The sequence below is a fragment of the Eumetopias jubatus genome, unplaced genomic scaffold (genome assembly GCF_037043125.1).
Source record: "Eumetopias jubatus isolate StellerSeaLion01/CBP00866 unplaced genomic scaffold, mEumJub1_p1.0 scaffold_8, whole genome shotgun sequence".
In the NCBI taxonomy this organism is placed as follows: Eukaryota; Metazoa; Chordata; class Mammalia; order Carnivora; family Otariidae; genus Eumetopias; species Eumetopias jubatus.
This window is the reverse complement of record NW_028274814.1, coordinates 30,600,442-30,613,969: the sequence shown is the minus strand read 5'-3', so window position 1 is coordinate 30,613,969 and position 13,528 is coordinate 30,600,442. Positions and strand designations below refer to the sequence as shown.

General features: G+C 45.1%; 1 protein-coding gene across 1 annotated transcript; it reads right to left on the bottom strand.

The window, feature by feature from the left end:
• Window positions 1-9,290: 9,290 nt before the first annotated feature.
• On the bottom strand, window positions 9,291-10,124 carry LOC114217745 (malignant T-cell-amplified sequence 1-like). Its single transcript, XM_028114700.2, has one exon. It carries the CDS (start codon window positions 9,977-9,979, stop codon window positions 9,434-9,436), a length of 546 nt encoding a protein of 181 aa, XP_027970501.1. The 5' UTR covers window positions 9,980-10,124; the 3' UTR covers window positions 9,291-9,433.
• Window positions 10,125-13,528: the final 3,404 nt, after the last annotated feature.

The window sequence follows — 13,528 nt, the reverse complement described above, 5'->3', positions numbered from 1 at the left end:
TAAGCTTCTGACAGTACCATGACTTGAGTGCCCACATTTCTAAATCGCTCCAACTAAAAGGAAAAAGTCTTTGGATAGAAATAACCCCAAAACATGCGATTGGAAATTTGATATTTTGCATGGTCAGAAAGACTTTTCCTGCTTAGGAAATGTTTTCTCTGTAACACAGATGTGCTTTTCCAAAGCCTTGGAATTTCCTCTTTTGAAAATATGTTGAGCCAACTGAATTTTTAAAGAAAATAATTATATCCTGAATTTAGCTCTGCTGAAAGAGCATGCAAGAATTGCAATCATGCTCTTTGTAAATGTTTTAAAGTTTTCCTAGAGTTTATCACGTGAGGATGAAATGAAGGGACTGGGGCACCACAGTAAATGGAGACTTTGATTTTTTTTTAAAGATGAGAAAGTGCGTAGACGTAAAAGAAAAATGTGCCAACATGTACATTATCGTTAATCCTCGGAATATGAAAACCTCGATTTGTAATATCCAAAATCCTCATTGGCCATTATTTGTAATATTCACCACTACAAGATTCCTAGTAAAATACAGACTGAGAGCAGGGAGCAGGTAAACGTGGGACAATGGTAGGAGTGTTCCTGTTTTTCTGGTTCGGGAAGGTTACAAATAAACCCATTTACACATTTCCTTTCCAATGTGACTATACCATTTGCATTCCTACCAGTAACCGCATTTTCACCAACACATACGTGGTCAGGGTTCTGTTGTTGCTGTCCATTCTAACAGATATGCAGTGGTGTCTCACGGCGGCTTAATTTGAATGTCCCTCGTGGTTAAAGGTGCTGAGCATCTTTTCACGTGTATATATCCTATTTGGTGCAGTATCTGTTCAAATTTTTGTCCAGTTTTTTAATGCTTCTGCTTTTTCACCATTTGGAGAGTTTGCTATATTCCTAAGGCTAAATTATCTATTAAACATAGGTTTTGCTAATATTTTCTTTTAGTATATGGTTTGTATTTTCATTTTCTTAGCTGTCTTTCAAAACTCAGAAATTCCTAATTTCAATTAATTCTATTTTTTCATTTAAGAATAGTGCTTTCAGTGTTAGGTCTATGAAATCTTTGCTGAATTCAAGGTCAAAAAGGCATTCTCCTATGTTTGCTCCTAGAAATTTAGTACATTTATGTTTATAATCCATTTTGAGTTAACACCTGTTTACATTGCAAGGGATGGTCTGAGGTCCAATATTTCTGCACGGGGATGTCCCCAGCACCATTTGTGGCAAAGACTGTTTTTCCTCAATTGGATTTCCCTTGCAGCTTTGTAAAACGCCATTTGACAATGTTTAGTGGGTCTGTTTCTGGACTCTCTTCTCAGTTCCATTAATTCACATGTCTATCCTTTTGCTAATGCCCTACTGATGTGTCAGTACTTACTATACGGTACTTACTATAGTAAGTACTATAGCATATAAGTACTTATATATACTGTATAAGTACTTATGGTACTATAGTAAGTACTATACGGTACTTACTATACATCACTAAAGTGATGACACTTTATAGTAAGCCTTGAGTCAGGTGGTGTAAGCCCCCAACTTTTTTCTCTTTTCAAAATGTTTTCAGCTATTCCATGCCCTTTAACTGCCCCCGAAACTTTAGAAATAGTTTGTCAATTCTTATGAAAAATCTTGTGTGATTTTGACTCCAATTATATAAAATGTATACATTTATTTGGGGAGAATTGACATTACTGATGTAGAAATGTTGGGGTTCAGAGTGAACAGTCCAGAAAGAATTCTTGAGACATCTTCAGTGCAAAAAAAGTAGTTTTATTAAAGCATGGGCATAAGACCCGTGGGCAGAAAGAGCGGCCCTGGGGTTGTGATAGGTGACTATTTATATACTTTCAAGTTGGGAGGGGGCTGGGGAGAGAGTAAGCCTCTAAGGAATTTGGAAGCAAGGTTTCCAGGACCTTGAGGGGCTAGCTGTTGTTAGCAAAAGGTCATTTACTACTGTCTAGTAAAACCCTAGTCATGAGACCCTGTAGATGTATATCGGTGGGTCGTATGCTTGGGGGATGACTGCCAACGTATATCTTGGAGGGTAGATACAAAGGAAGTTTCCAAAGGAATTTTTATGTGTTGAATTTCAGGATCCCAGGGGGTCAGGCTAAGATTACCTTTTGCCCTTAGCAAAGCTTCCCACATCGAGGCAGCTGAGTTCGTACAGGAAGGTCACTCTGCCTGTCTCAAGGACTCGTCAATAGGCTGTAGCCAGAAAGGTAATTGAGGTTTTTCCCTTTGCCTTTGTTTCCCACATCAATTACACCGTTATTGAGTCTTGCAGTTTGTGAACAGAGCATACCTCTGGGCTTGCTAGGGTTCCCTTTAATCTGGGCTCCTTTCCTAAGTGTTTTGTGTTGTTTTGACATACAGATCATACACGTACTCTGTGAGATTGATACATAATTATTTCAAGTTTTCCATGCTACTGAAAATGGTCTATTTCTAAATTTCAATTTCCAATATTCATTGCTAGCATATTGACATGCAACTGATTTTGGAATAAATTGATTTGCTCATCTCACATATCTGTTCTAGAAACCTTTTTATTGATTCTTTTGGATTTTCCACTTAGACAATCATACTGTCTGTGAACAGACAGTTTTATTCTTTATTTGCAAGCTATATGTCTTTTCTTTTTCTTCCCCTACTGGACCACGTAGAATGACTGATATAAGTGGTAACAGGGGACATATCTGTCCTGCTCCTGATTTTAGGAAGAAAGCATTCGGTCTTTCCCAATAAATATAATGTGAGCTGTAGATGTTTTGTAGATCTATTTTACCAGATTGGGGAACTTTTCTTTTATTGAACGAATTAATATTGAATTATATCCATTTTTTTCTGCATCTAGTAAAATAAGCATGTGATTTTTCTTCTTTAACCTACTAATACGGTTCATTACATTAATTAAGTTCTGAATATTGAACCAGTGTAGAGAGCAAAATGGAGTCTCTCATGTCAAGCAGGCGCCTGTGTCAAGCAATGACTTGAGCAGTTAAGGTACCGCAGCTAAGAGATATCAACGGGACCAGCGTCAGCTGACACCCCAGAACTGATAACGACCAGAACCAGAAGAGGTCTGTAGGGACCCCAAAACCAATTAAATCCCTTTAAAAAGGGAAGGACTTGGGCAGCAAACTGTCAGACTCTTCAGACCTGACCCATCTCTGTCTGACCACTTACAACAGACAGCTGCGGCCAAAGGTTCTGCCCAGTGGATCTCCAAACAGAACTGAGACCCGTCACTGCTCGAACATAAGCAGCAGTAAGTGCCGAGGGCTGACCCGGGCAGACCAAGGCCTCATCTCAACTGCACGCCCACAGGATGACTTGGCGTTTGGTTCGGTAACTTCCTGCGCCCTTCTGTTGCCTTGTTTGTTGTGTGGCTTGTCTCACGTCCTGCTTTCTGTGCTATGTAGGAAGCCAAGTTTAATCACATGGTGAAATGTCACTGAGTTTGGAATCCTGAACCTGCTCTATAATTGTGATTTAACTTTGCTTTATGATTAAATAAAGCTGACATTGTGGAAAGACACAACTCGTGTGTGCGACCTTATGGCTCGCTCATGACAACCAGCCTTCCATTTCCAGAATAAATCCCATATTTTGCTATTTTTACATATTTCTGGCTCAATTTGCTAATATTTTTTAGGATATTTGTGTTTATGTTCATGAAGGATATTGGTCTGATTTTATTTTCTTGTCGTGTCTTTGGTTTGGATTTTTGAGTAACACTGGCTTCATAAAATGAATTGGGAAGTGTCCCCTAAACTTATTTATTAAAGAAGAAACTCCGTAAAATTTTTATTTCTTCTTTGAATGTTTAGTGGAATTCACCAGTGAGACTTTCTGGGTCTGGAGTTTTCTTTGTTTGAAGAACTTTAACTACAAATTTAATTAATTTAATAAGTACAAAACTCAGGGTTTCAGGACGAGTCTCCCCAATATATGTCACATTGGCACGAGGATTATTTTGAGCTAAAGGCGATCAAAACCCAGCAGATTCAGGAGAAGCTCTCACCTTTCTCTCAACTGCCTAAATTTACATGGGAAAGAGGGCCTGGTACCAGGAAGAGAGCTTTAACCAGAGACAGCCAGTTTACCTAAGAAACTGTGTGGATAACAGGGAAACCTTTATTCTCCAAACACCTCCTCTGCCGTCTTGTGAACAGCCTTCCTTCCCTTTGTCTCCCCAGGCCCCCAACCCTCTCTATCGCTCAGGATGTTGTATAAGCTTCAATTGCCCAGAGCTGCCTTGTGAGTCTTCATATCTTTATGGGGCTCCCGTACATAATTAAATTTGGTTTTCTCTTGTTAACCTGTCTTATGCTATTGTAACTGTTTGACCAGCCACAGAAGCTAGAAGGGTAGAAGTTAAATTGTTCCTGTACAACAGTACTCTTCTAGCAACCTGTTTTCTTTTTTTTAAAGTAGACTCCACACCCAGCATGGAGCCCAACGGGGGGCCTGAACCCATGACCCCGAGATCGAGAACCAAGCGGAGATCAAGAGTCGGATGCTCAACTGACTGAGCCACCCCGGCGCCCCTAGTTACCTGGTTCTTGAGTGAGCTGGTTCTTACCACTTTCTTTGTGAATTTTCTGAGACCTATCAGTTGAATTCAGATGCTGCTCCCCACAACCACCCCCAAAATGCTAACACAGATCAAGGATTTAACACCTGTGCCTCAGGGGCTAACTTACTTGGCTTTGTTCCTAAAGCAGCTGAGGCAGGAGAGAGGGAGGGAGGCAGGAGGGCCTCAGGGAACAGCGTAGGAAGTAAGGAACAGGAAGGAAGATTTTTGCATTTACCTTTGGTCTCCAGAGGCTGCCTGTTGAGCTCAATAAACAAACTTTTCCCTCCAAAACCTTCCATCCCCTTGTGGACATCATTTAATTCAGCGCTGGAGACCCCCTGACTCTGCAACCAAAACCACATCACCTTTCAGTTAGAGTCCGGGGCCTGCCCTTGGTAGTGACAGCACCCCGTTCTTCCTCAGGAGGGAGGGTGTGACAACCAAGGTGCCATCTGAAAGGCTGGTGTCAATCCCGTCTCCTGCTGCTGAACAGACAGGCGAGGGCAGTGCCCCGCTTCCCCTTCTCACCCGCTGCTGGTACGACAAGGGCCTTTGTCACAGGATCCTGAGGGGTCTTCTAAAGTCCTCTTGCCTGGCCTGTGGGGGGTCCTCATTTTCTCTCTTCCAGAAGCCATGTCTCAGTTAGCATCCCATCCCCATCCCCCAAACTGCCAAGAACTGTGCCGGCTCTCCAACTTCACCCGACCTGCACACCAGCAAGCTAGCTTGCTTCATGAATGCGGGCAGAAGGCACAAGGCTGCGCAGCCAGGGACAAAGGACAGAGGAGTCACGAGAAAAGCAGCAGCCAGAGCTTCACGTTCGTTTGCACTGACTCCCCAAGACCTTCACACCCCACAGGTGATGACTGCAAACACAGGGGCTCGTGCTGCAGAGGGGGTCCAAGCTTGCTGCATCCGCGGCTCTTACGGGCAGAAGCAAGGCTGCTCCTTCTCCAGAGGAAGGGGTCACCTCATCCCTCGTGGTCAACGCCCTGCCCATACAACGCTGAAAGCGACTCTGCGTGGTCAGAGCCTTGCATTCTTGCCAGGCCCTCGGCGCCAGAGTGCACCGCCTGCCCAACACAATTCTTTCTCTGAATCTTGAGGTTACATAGATTTTCAAGGTGGCTGGCCAGAATTAGGAACATTAACTGTCCAAACAGCAACCCAAGTCCAGTGGGATTGGCCAAGGCTGACTGCTGGGAAAACGCACATGTCCCCCTTTTCTGCCACCAGTGGGCACTGTATATGTGAAGACAGACAAGCCTCTTTCTGTCCCAGTGAGTCCCATTCAAAATTTTCCAGGCCCTATAAGTCACCATTCTAGGTATTTACTTCGCCCTCTAGAGCTGAAGGAAACCGCTTTTCTCCTCCCAGGAATTAGTGGGTCATAGGGTTCATGGTCCCACCGACTCGTTGTCCCCTTCGTTCTCCGAGTGGACAGATCTTCCTCCGCTCACACAGTCCATCTCCAGCCTCCTCATTTTAAAACTCACGAGCATTTACTTCTCATCATTTTAACCACCACCTGCATACTAATGGCTCAGAAATCTGCCTCAAAGCCCTGGCACTGCCCGCTCTCCAGACACCTGTTACCTGTACGTCTGCTGGGTGGTCCCACTTGGAGGTCCCGTAGGAAATGTACGCTTCATATGCGTCACTAGAATGATGTCCCTCTCCTCGTCTGCTGCCCTGCCCAAACCATCCTCCTCCTGGCTCCTCTTCTATTTATGGGGCCATTTCCCACCAAGCGGAGACTTCCTTTTCCCAGTAAATTTCTGAAGTTTTCCTCCACAAAAATGTTTAGAGTAATTCATATCCCTTGAATCAGTGTCCTCGTCTCTTGCCTGCAGGATCTGCAATGCTGTGCTTGCCTCGGCAGCACATGTACTAAAATAGGATCTGCAATGCCGCAGTATTAGTTACTTCCTCTAGTCCCAGGTCCCCTCGAATCCACTCTCCCACTATCATCTACCCAAACCATAATCTCGCTCATACTGCACTCCTTCTCAGCACTCTTGTAAAGACCCATTTCAACTGTAAGCACATAAATCCTCTAGCACATTAAAAGTGGGTCTCTACCATAAGCCTCTAGTTTCATCTCTTCTCCTGGAAAATGATGACCTACAGAAGTCAGGCCGCTTCTATTTCTGTGACTCTACTGCATTGCTCACACTATTTCCTTTCCTGGAATTTTTTTCACCATTTTCATTATGAAAACATCCTTAATCATTTTTTTTTTAACATTTCTAGTGAGACAGCCTCTAACTAAGAAATCCTCTCTGATTTTCGAGGCAGAGACAACTTTCCCTCACTCATTCATACCATATTACAATAAGTAATTCATACGTTTACTATATGTAGGTGTGTACACATACACAAATATTTGAAATTAAATTATGTATCTACATGTTTGCCTTCCTAACAAGGCTAAGCTCCTGGAAAACAGGGTGGTATTTTATATTTCTGCATCTTACTTCCAGTCCAGTATCTAGCCCCAAAGCAAGTACCCAATAATGTCTGTTGAACTATTCTGGATGAAACAGCACTGGAGTGAGCGGATTCTTGAGGTAAGATGTGACTATCACTTGTATTTGCCAGTCTCCTCACCATCGAATTAGACATTGGTATTAGCCAAGAGTAAGTAGAGACAATCCTCTTCTACTTTAATTGTTCATAATAACCTTTTGGCTCACAGATCACCTTAAACATATGATGAATGTAGAGAAGGCTTTAATAAATACATCTATCTCTGAATACACACACCAAATTTTGTATGACATTCCAGGAAGGTCATGTTAACTCTTGCCCTCCATCCCTTCCAATGTGTATGCGGGATTTCTACCGTGAGTTGTTTGGTGGGATTGGTATCAATACAAGGGTCAGCCTCACCGTCCAATAATGGAAGACAGTATGCATATGCATGAGTGAGGAGTCCTGAAAGAAGGCTTAAAATAGATGCAGAGGGTCCTCTTTCAACTTCTGGTGGAGATAGTTGGTGGTGACACACAGTGAAAGAACTGTAGGGTTCTTACCTTGAGTGTCTCCGTCCGTGTTCGTCAGAGTCCCTGCCGCTCCCGAATATTATCATGAGATGCTTCCAGGGCCTCCACAGGTGTCCACCAACGGCCAGAGGGGTGCTGACTGGGGTAGACAATTAAATGGGGCAAAAGCCCTAATCCTTTGAGGAAAAAATAGTGTTCTAATGAGGAGAGTTTGAGTTGTTACAGGACAACTCTGTGATGAAAGGACATAATCTAAATGTGCGGATTTATGAGGGCAGGTCGGCCCCTCCTCTCCTCTTGGAGCCATTCCTTCCCACTTTTCTAGCCCACTGATTCTACCCCCATCGAGTATTCCCACTCTCAGTGAATCTTTCTCCTCAACAAGTAGACGTACTTAGATACCCCATCAACAACCTACAACAACAATAAAAATAACAGAAAAATAACCTGGACTCCGAAACAAAGTATCTTGACTATAACCTTCCTCTAGTTTTTACCCAGTATCTTTTCATTCACAACCAAACTTCTGTAAGGAATAACATGAGTCTAAATAACCACCTTTTACCTTTTCACTTTCCATTCACCCCTAAATCTACCGCAATTTATCTTGCCCTCATAGGAGTGACACTGAAACCGATCACGGCGAAGTCGCCAGTGAGCCTTCAGTTGACCTGTTTTCCCCTCCTTTACACAATTGTTCAGTTGGGTGTCTATGATGCCATTCTGTAAAAACTGAGATAACGTTGGCTTTAAATTTCAGAAAACCCAAGGCAAGATGAAGTGATTGATAAGGAAACTGTTTTATCTCACATAACTTCACCACATCCCTTAATAAAGAGTCCCGGTATATGGAATCTCAACAGCTGATTAATCATCAGCTCATAAATCAGCAAGGACCTGGTTGCTTTCCATGTTCAGACCTGATGCTCATCAAGGTTTTGTGTGCACGTTAGTGTGTGTGTGTCAGTCTATGTGCGCGTATGTGTGCGGCAAGAGCAAAATCACACATGCCACCGTCCGCCCAAAGCAGGGAGACTGTTTCTCCCCATGCATCTTTCTTTGAGAGCCGGCACACCTTTCCCAGAAATCTTCCAGCAGCCCCTCCTAACACAGGTCACATGGCCGCCCAGGTCAGTAACAAAAAACCGTGGGAGGAAGGACCTACGGATTCCTAGGGATTCCTGAACAGGAAGATTCTACTTGGCCGTAGGTCCCATGACCACCCACAAATGACTCCGTCTCACTGGGAAACGGAGCACTGCGGTGGGCCCAACCTAATGGCAATTTCCCTGGCTCACGTAGGGCCGGGATGGACCGAGCCCTGCCAGCAAGGGGGGACGGGATGATGCTCGTCGGGCAGACGGCCACTAATGCCTGCGGGACACTTTGTCCTGAGCTTTCTGCTCGTCCTTCCAGGGCTCTGTTAACCGAGCTGCTCGGGCCCCTCTCCGGTCATTTTTTTCCCTCCCAACTCCTGGATCCCAACTGTGGGTCTGTCTCCCAACCGCACCGCATGCTCTTCGCTTTGAAAAATCTACTTTTCTACCACAGATGACGCACCTGCCTTTGAACCGACATCCGCTTGGGGCAGAGGACACGGCGCCTCTCCACGAAGCGCCCCGCCGCCAACACGCACACCCGTACTCACACGCGCGCAAGGACACAGATACAGACAGCTGGGCTCCTTCCAAATCTTTACTTGGTTTTTGTTCCCTCGAGCATCTGGCGTAAGCGCGGAGGAACGCTCTTCATGCCGTCCCACAGACACAAACACAGACACAGCACCACGTCCACAGCTCCAGTCCCGGGGCGCCGCTCCGGGCGCTCACTTGTACGTCTTCATGTGCCACAGCCCATCGTTCAAGTAGTGGATGTTCTCGATGCCGATCCCCTTGTTGACCTTCCCGATGTCTTCGGCGGACATCCGCATGACGCCGACGCACAGCGCGTGCTGCTTGCCCTCGGCCATGATGGCCACGACCGTGTCCACCGCGGCGGGGTACAGCTGCGCCCCCGGGGACGTCAGGCCGGGACACATGATGTTGGCCCCACTGAGCACAAACTTGATGGCCCCCTTGTCCACCTGCTGGTGCGGCAGGATGAAGGGGTATTTGTGAAGGAGCCTCAGGGTCGGGTAGAACGGCCCCTCTCTCTGTCTAAAGAACAGTAACTCTCCGTTGACCGTGAGGATCTCTATGTGCTCGTGGCAGCGCACGATTTTGACCGGATCTTTCTTGGGCAAGATTTGATTGAGCCACGGCTCAATCCCCGGAAACTGCTCTATCAACTGATTCTTAATACCCTTAATAACCGAGGTTTTCAACTGGATGCAGTTGGACACGTTTTCCTTTTCATCGAATTTCTTGAACATGATCCAAGGCGAAGGGGGCGCCCCCAGCGAAGAGCCCGAGCTGGGAAGATTTGTGGAAACGCCCAGGGTCCGGCGGAGGCGCTTACCGGAGGTCGGCCGGCAGGGACGGTCGCGGCGGCTGTCGTTAACCGGAAGGGAGCGCGCTTTACGGCTCCGCGTGAGAGCTACTTCCGCCCCCGGAGCGCGGCGCGCTGCTGCGGGCGGTTCCGCGGCCGCAGATTCGTCTCCCCCGGCGGGTGGGCAAAAGGGGCGGGACTTGAGGAAGAGGAGTGGGAGGCTGCGTTCCTCTTGCGGGAAGGGAGGGACGGAAGGGGCCTGTTGTTTTTACTTCTGTTATTGGTAAGCCGAATCGTCGACCCTGCACTTACCGACGCCGGAAGCCGGGGGAGCAGGTGCGGGGAGCAGGTGCGGGGAGCAGGTGCGGGGAGCAGGTGCGGGGAGCAGGTGCGGGGAGCAGGTGCGGGGAGCAGGTGCGGCTCTCCGGCGTCCGCGAGGAGCCCAGTCCCCGTCGTCACCCCGGTTCTCCCCGTCGCACACCCTGCGTCTCCCCCACGCTCTCTGACACGTCCGGCTCGGGGACGTGTCATCGCAGACATCTGCCTGCCGCCTGTCACCCCTGGATGCGGCCCTCTCCCTTCTGGGTTCTCTCCGCCTGAACCAGGGCAGGAGGCTTCCAGGCCAGGAGGAATGCTGTAGGATTTCTTCTGTCCTCTTCAAGACATCCAAACTCAGCTTGCGGCCCAGAATATGGTTTCTCCTGGCGAACGTCACCAAGCGCTCCTGAAAAGACTGTGCGTTCTGCTTTGTTTAGGTTCAGTGTTCTGTACATGCTAATAACTCTGTCCCACTGGTGGATGGAGTTGTCTTCTATTTATTCTATCAGTTGCTGAGCGGCGTATTGAAATCTCCAACTGTGATTGTGGATCTATTTCCCTTTACAGTTCTATCAACTTCAGATTCATACATCGTGAAACTCCATTATTAGGTCCATACCCATTTGAGATTAATATGGAAGTCACCCAGTTAATTAGATTTTATATATGTAGATTCTGCATGTCATCCTAAGAAGTGTGAGGCCCCTGAAGGCGGGAACTAGTAATTTTTTAAAGATTTTATTTATTTATTTGAGAGAGAGAATGAGCAGGGTCAGGCTGAGGGAGAAGCAGGTTCCCTGCTGAGTACTGAGCCGGTGGGGAGCTCTGTCCCAGAACCCTGAGATCACGACCTGAGCAGAGGGCAGACACTTAACCAACTGAGCCACCCAGGCACCCCAGGAACTGTGTATTTTATTTCTGTATTCTTTCATCTAGCATTTCTCTCCAATGAATACATGCATAATTTTGGGAAGCCTACCCTGCAGCAGAAATTATAACAGGTGCTGGATATGCAGTGGAAAGATAACACGTATTTCCACATTCTTGGGAGCTTACAACACATCAGGGTGATATATATATACAGATACAGATACAGATATCTGTCTCCCCATGCCCATTCTCAGAACAAAAATCTGTATTAGTCTGGGTTCTCCAGAGAATGTATACATATAAATTATAAAATTATATATATGTATAGAAATTGTATACATTTATATGTATAAATTTATGGAATTATGTATATGTATAAGTAATATATAGAATGCATGTGTATTATATAAACAGCATATGTATCTATTGTAGGGAATTGGCTCACACAATTATGGAGGCCAAGAAGTCCCAACATCAACAGTCAACAACCTAGAGACCCAGGAGAGCCAATGTTGTAATTCAGTCTGAGTCCAAGTCTGGAGGTAGGAGAAGACCAGTGTCCTAGCTCAAAGGCAATCAGGCAAGAGGAATTCCTTTTTACTCAGGGAAGAGTCAGCCTTTCTGTTCTGTTCAGGCCTTGGTTGAGGCCCGTCCACATTAGGGAAGGTAATCTGCTTTACCGATTAAAATGTTAAATCTTATGGAGAAACATCCTTAGAGAACCACTCAGAACAACATTTGACCAAATATGTGGACACCCTGTGGACCAGTCTGGTTGACACATAAAATTAACCATCACAAGCGTAGACCATCTTAAATGAGGTATTAGAGCAACATGTTGATGTGTCCTGACTTGAGAACCCAGGATGAATCATGCTCCATCATCTACTAGATTGAAATCTTGAAAGTTACTGACTTGTATGCATCTCAGTTTATTCATTACAAAAGTGTGGTTAACAAGAATACCCATCTCCTGGGGATAGAGGTGGGAATTGCTTGCATTAGAACTTAGAATAATTGGGTTTTAAGTATTTCACGTAGCCACAATTATTAAATTAACATGAAACCAGTTACATGATTGTTTTAATACTCTTTTCACACAGGACATAGTACAACTGGCCAGACTTGAGCTTTCCTATTTATGGCCAAGCCTCTCATATGCCTCCCTGAGATTTCACTCCAATTACTTTGATCCCATGGAGAGCCACACATTTCTAGTTAATATATGAGCAGCTAACCTCGTCTATTATGTATAGGTTTCTGGGCTTAACCCAATATGATAATTCTTTTTTCTTTGGGTCTTATGGTTGTTCCATTGTTCTTATTTGTGAAGTTAGTGCTGTATGAGCAGCATAAACCAGATGTAGAAATTCAAGGGAGGAAAAGTCATTACTGGCTAACATGATCAGGTGACCTGTCTGTGGACCACGGGTAGCTTAATCAGAACTGATTTGACCTGAAACTGTCTATCAGAGGAAAGCCCAAAGGATTTTTTTTTTTTTTGATGAAGTTATTTTACACAAGGGACTCTTAGAAAGTTTACCCTGAAGTTCCATAGCAGTGAAAAATCTGTTTTGAAGTTAATAATTATTTTTATCAGAAATCACAATCTATACACTGGCATCTTCCATGAAAAGGATGCTAAGCACCAGTTTCTCCTTAAATTCTTGAAAAATTAAAGAAGTTGGAAGCTTAAAAATGAAAAACCTGTATTTTAAGACTTTCTAAAATCTACCCTTTTCTAAAATCGTGGAGCCTAGGGACGCCTGGGTGGCTCAGTCGGTTAAGCGTCTGCCTTGGGGTCAGGTCATGATCCCAGAATCCTGGGATCAAGCCCCGCGTTGTCGCGTTGTCAGGCTCTCTGCCCAGCAGGGGAGTCTGCTTCTCCCTCTCCCTCTGCCCCTCCTTCCCTGCCTGTGCGCTCTCTCTCTCTCTCTCTCTCTCTCTGTCTCCCTCTCAAATAACTAAATGAATCTTAAAAACAAAATAAATCAAATCAAATCGTGGAGCCTGGTTCTTAAACTTTACAGAGGAGTCTAGGTCTTTGAGCGCGACTCACATCAGCGTATGAAAAAATATGATACACAAATGTTGCTTTCAACAAACGAGCATGTTAAAACATTGAAACATACTACCAGCTATTCTCATTAAGTAATTTACAATCAATTGAAAGGTAATTAACTGTATGGATCTTAAAAAGAAGGAGGAAAGTTAACGACCCAATCTAAAGTCAGATTGATTTTCAGGCCAAGGCTGTACGACTGCCTACGTTCGTGTCAGCCTCCCCCAATGTTGCCTTATTTCC

Coding starts and splice junctions, on each gene's coding strand:
- LOC114217745 (XM_028114700.2), bottom strand. CDS start 9,979: ATGTTCAAGAAATTCGATGAAAAGGAAAACGTGTCCAACTGCATCCAG.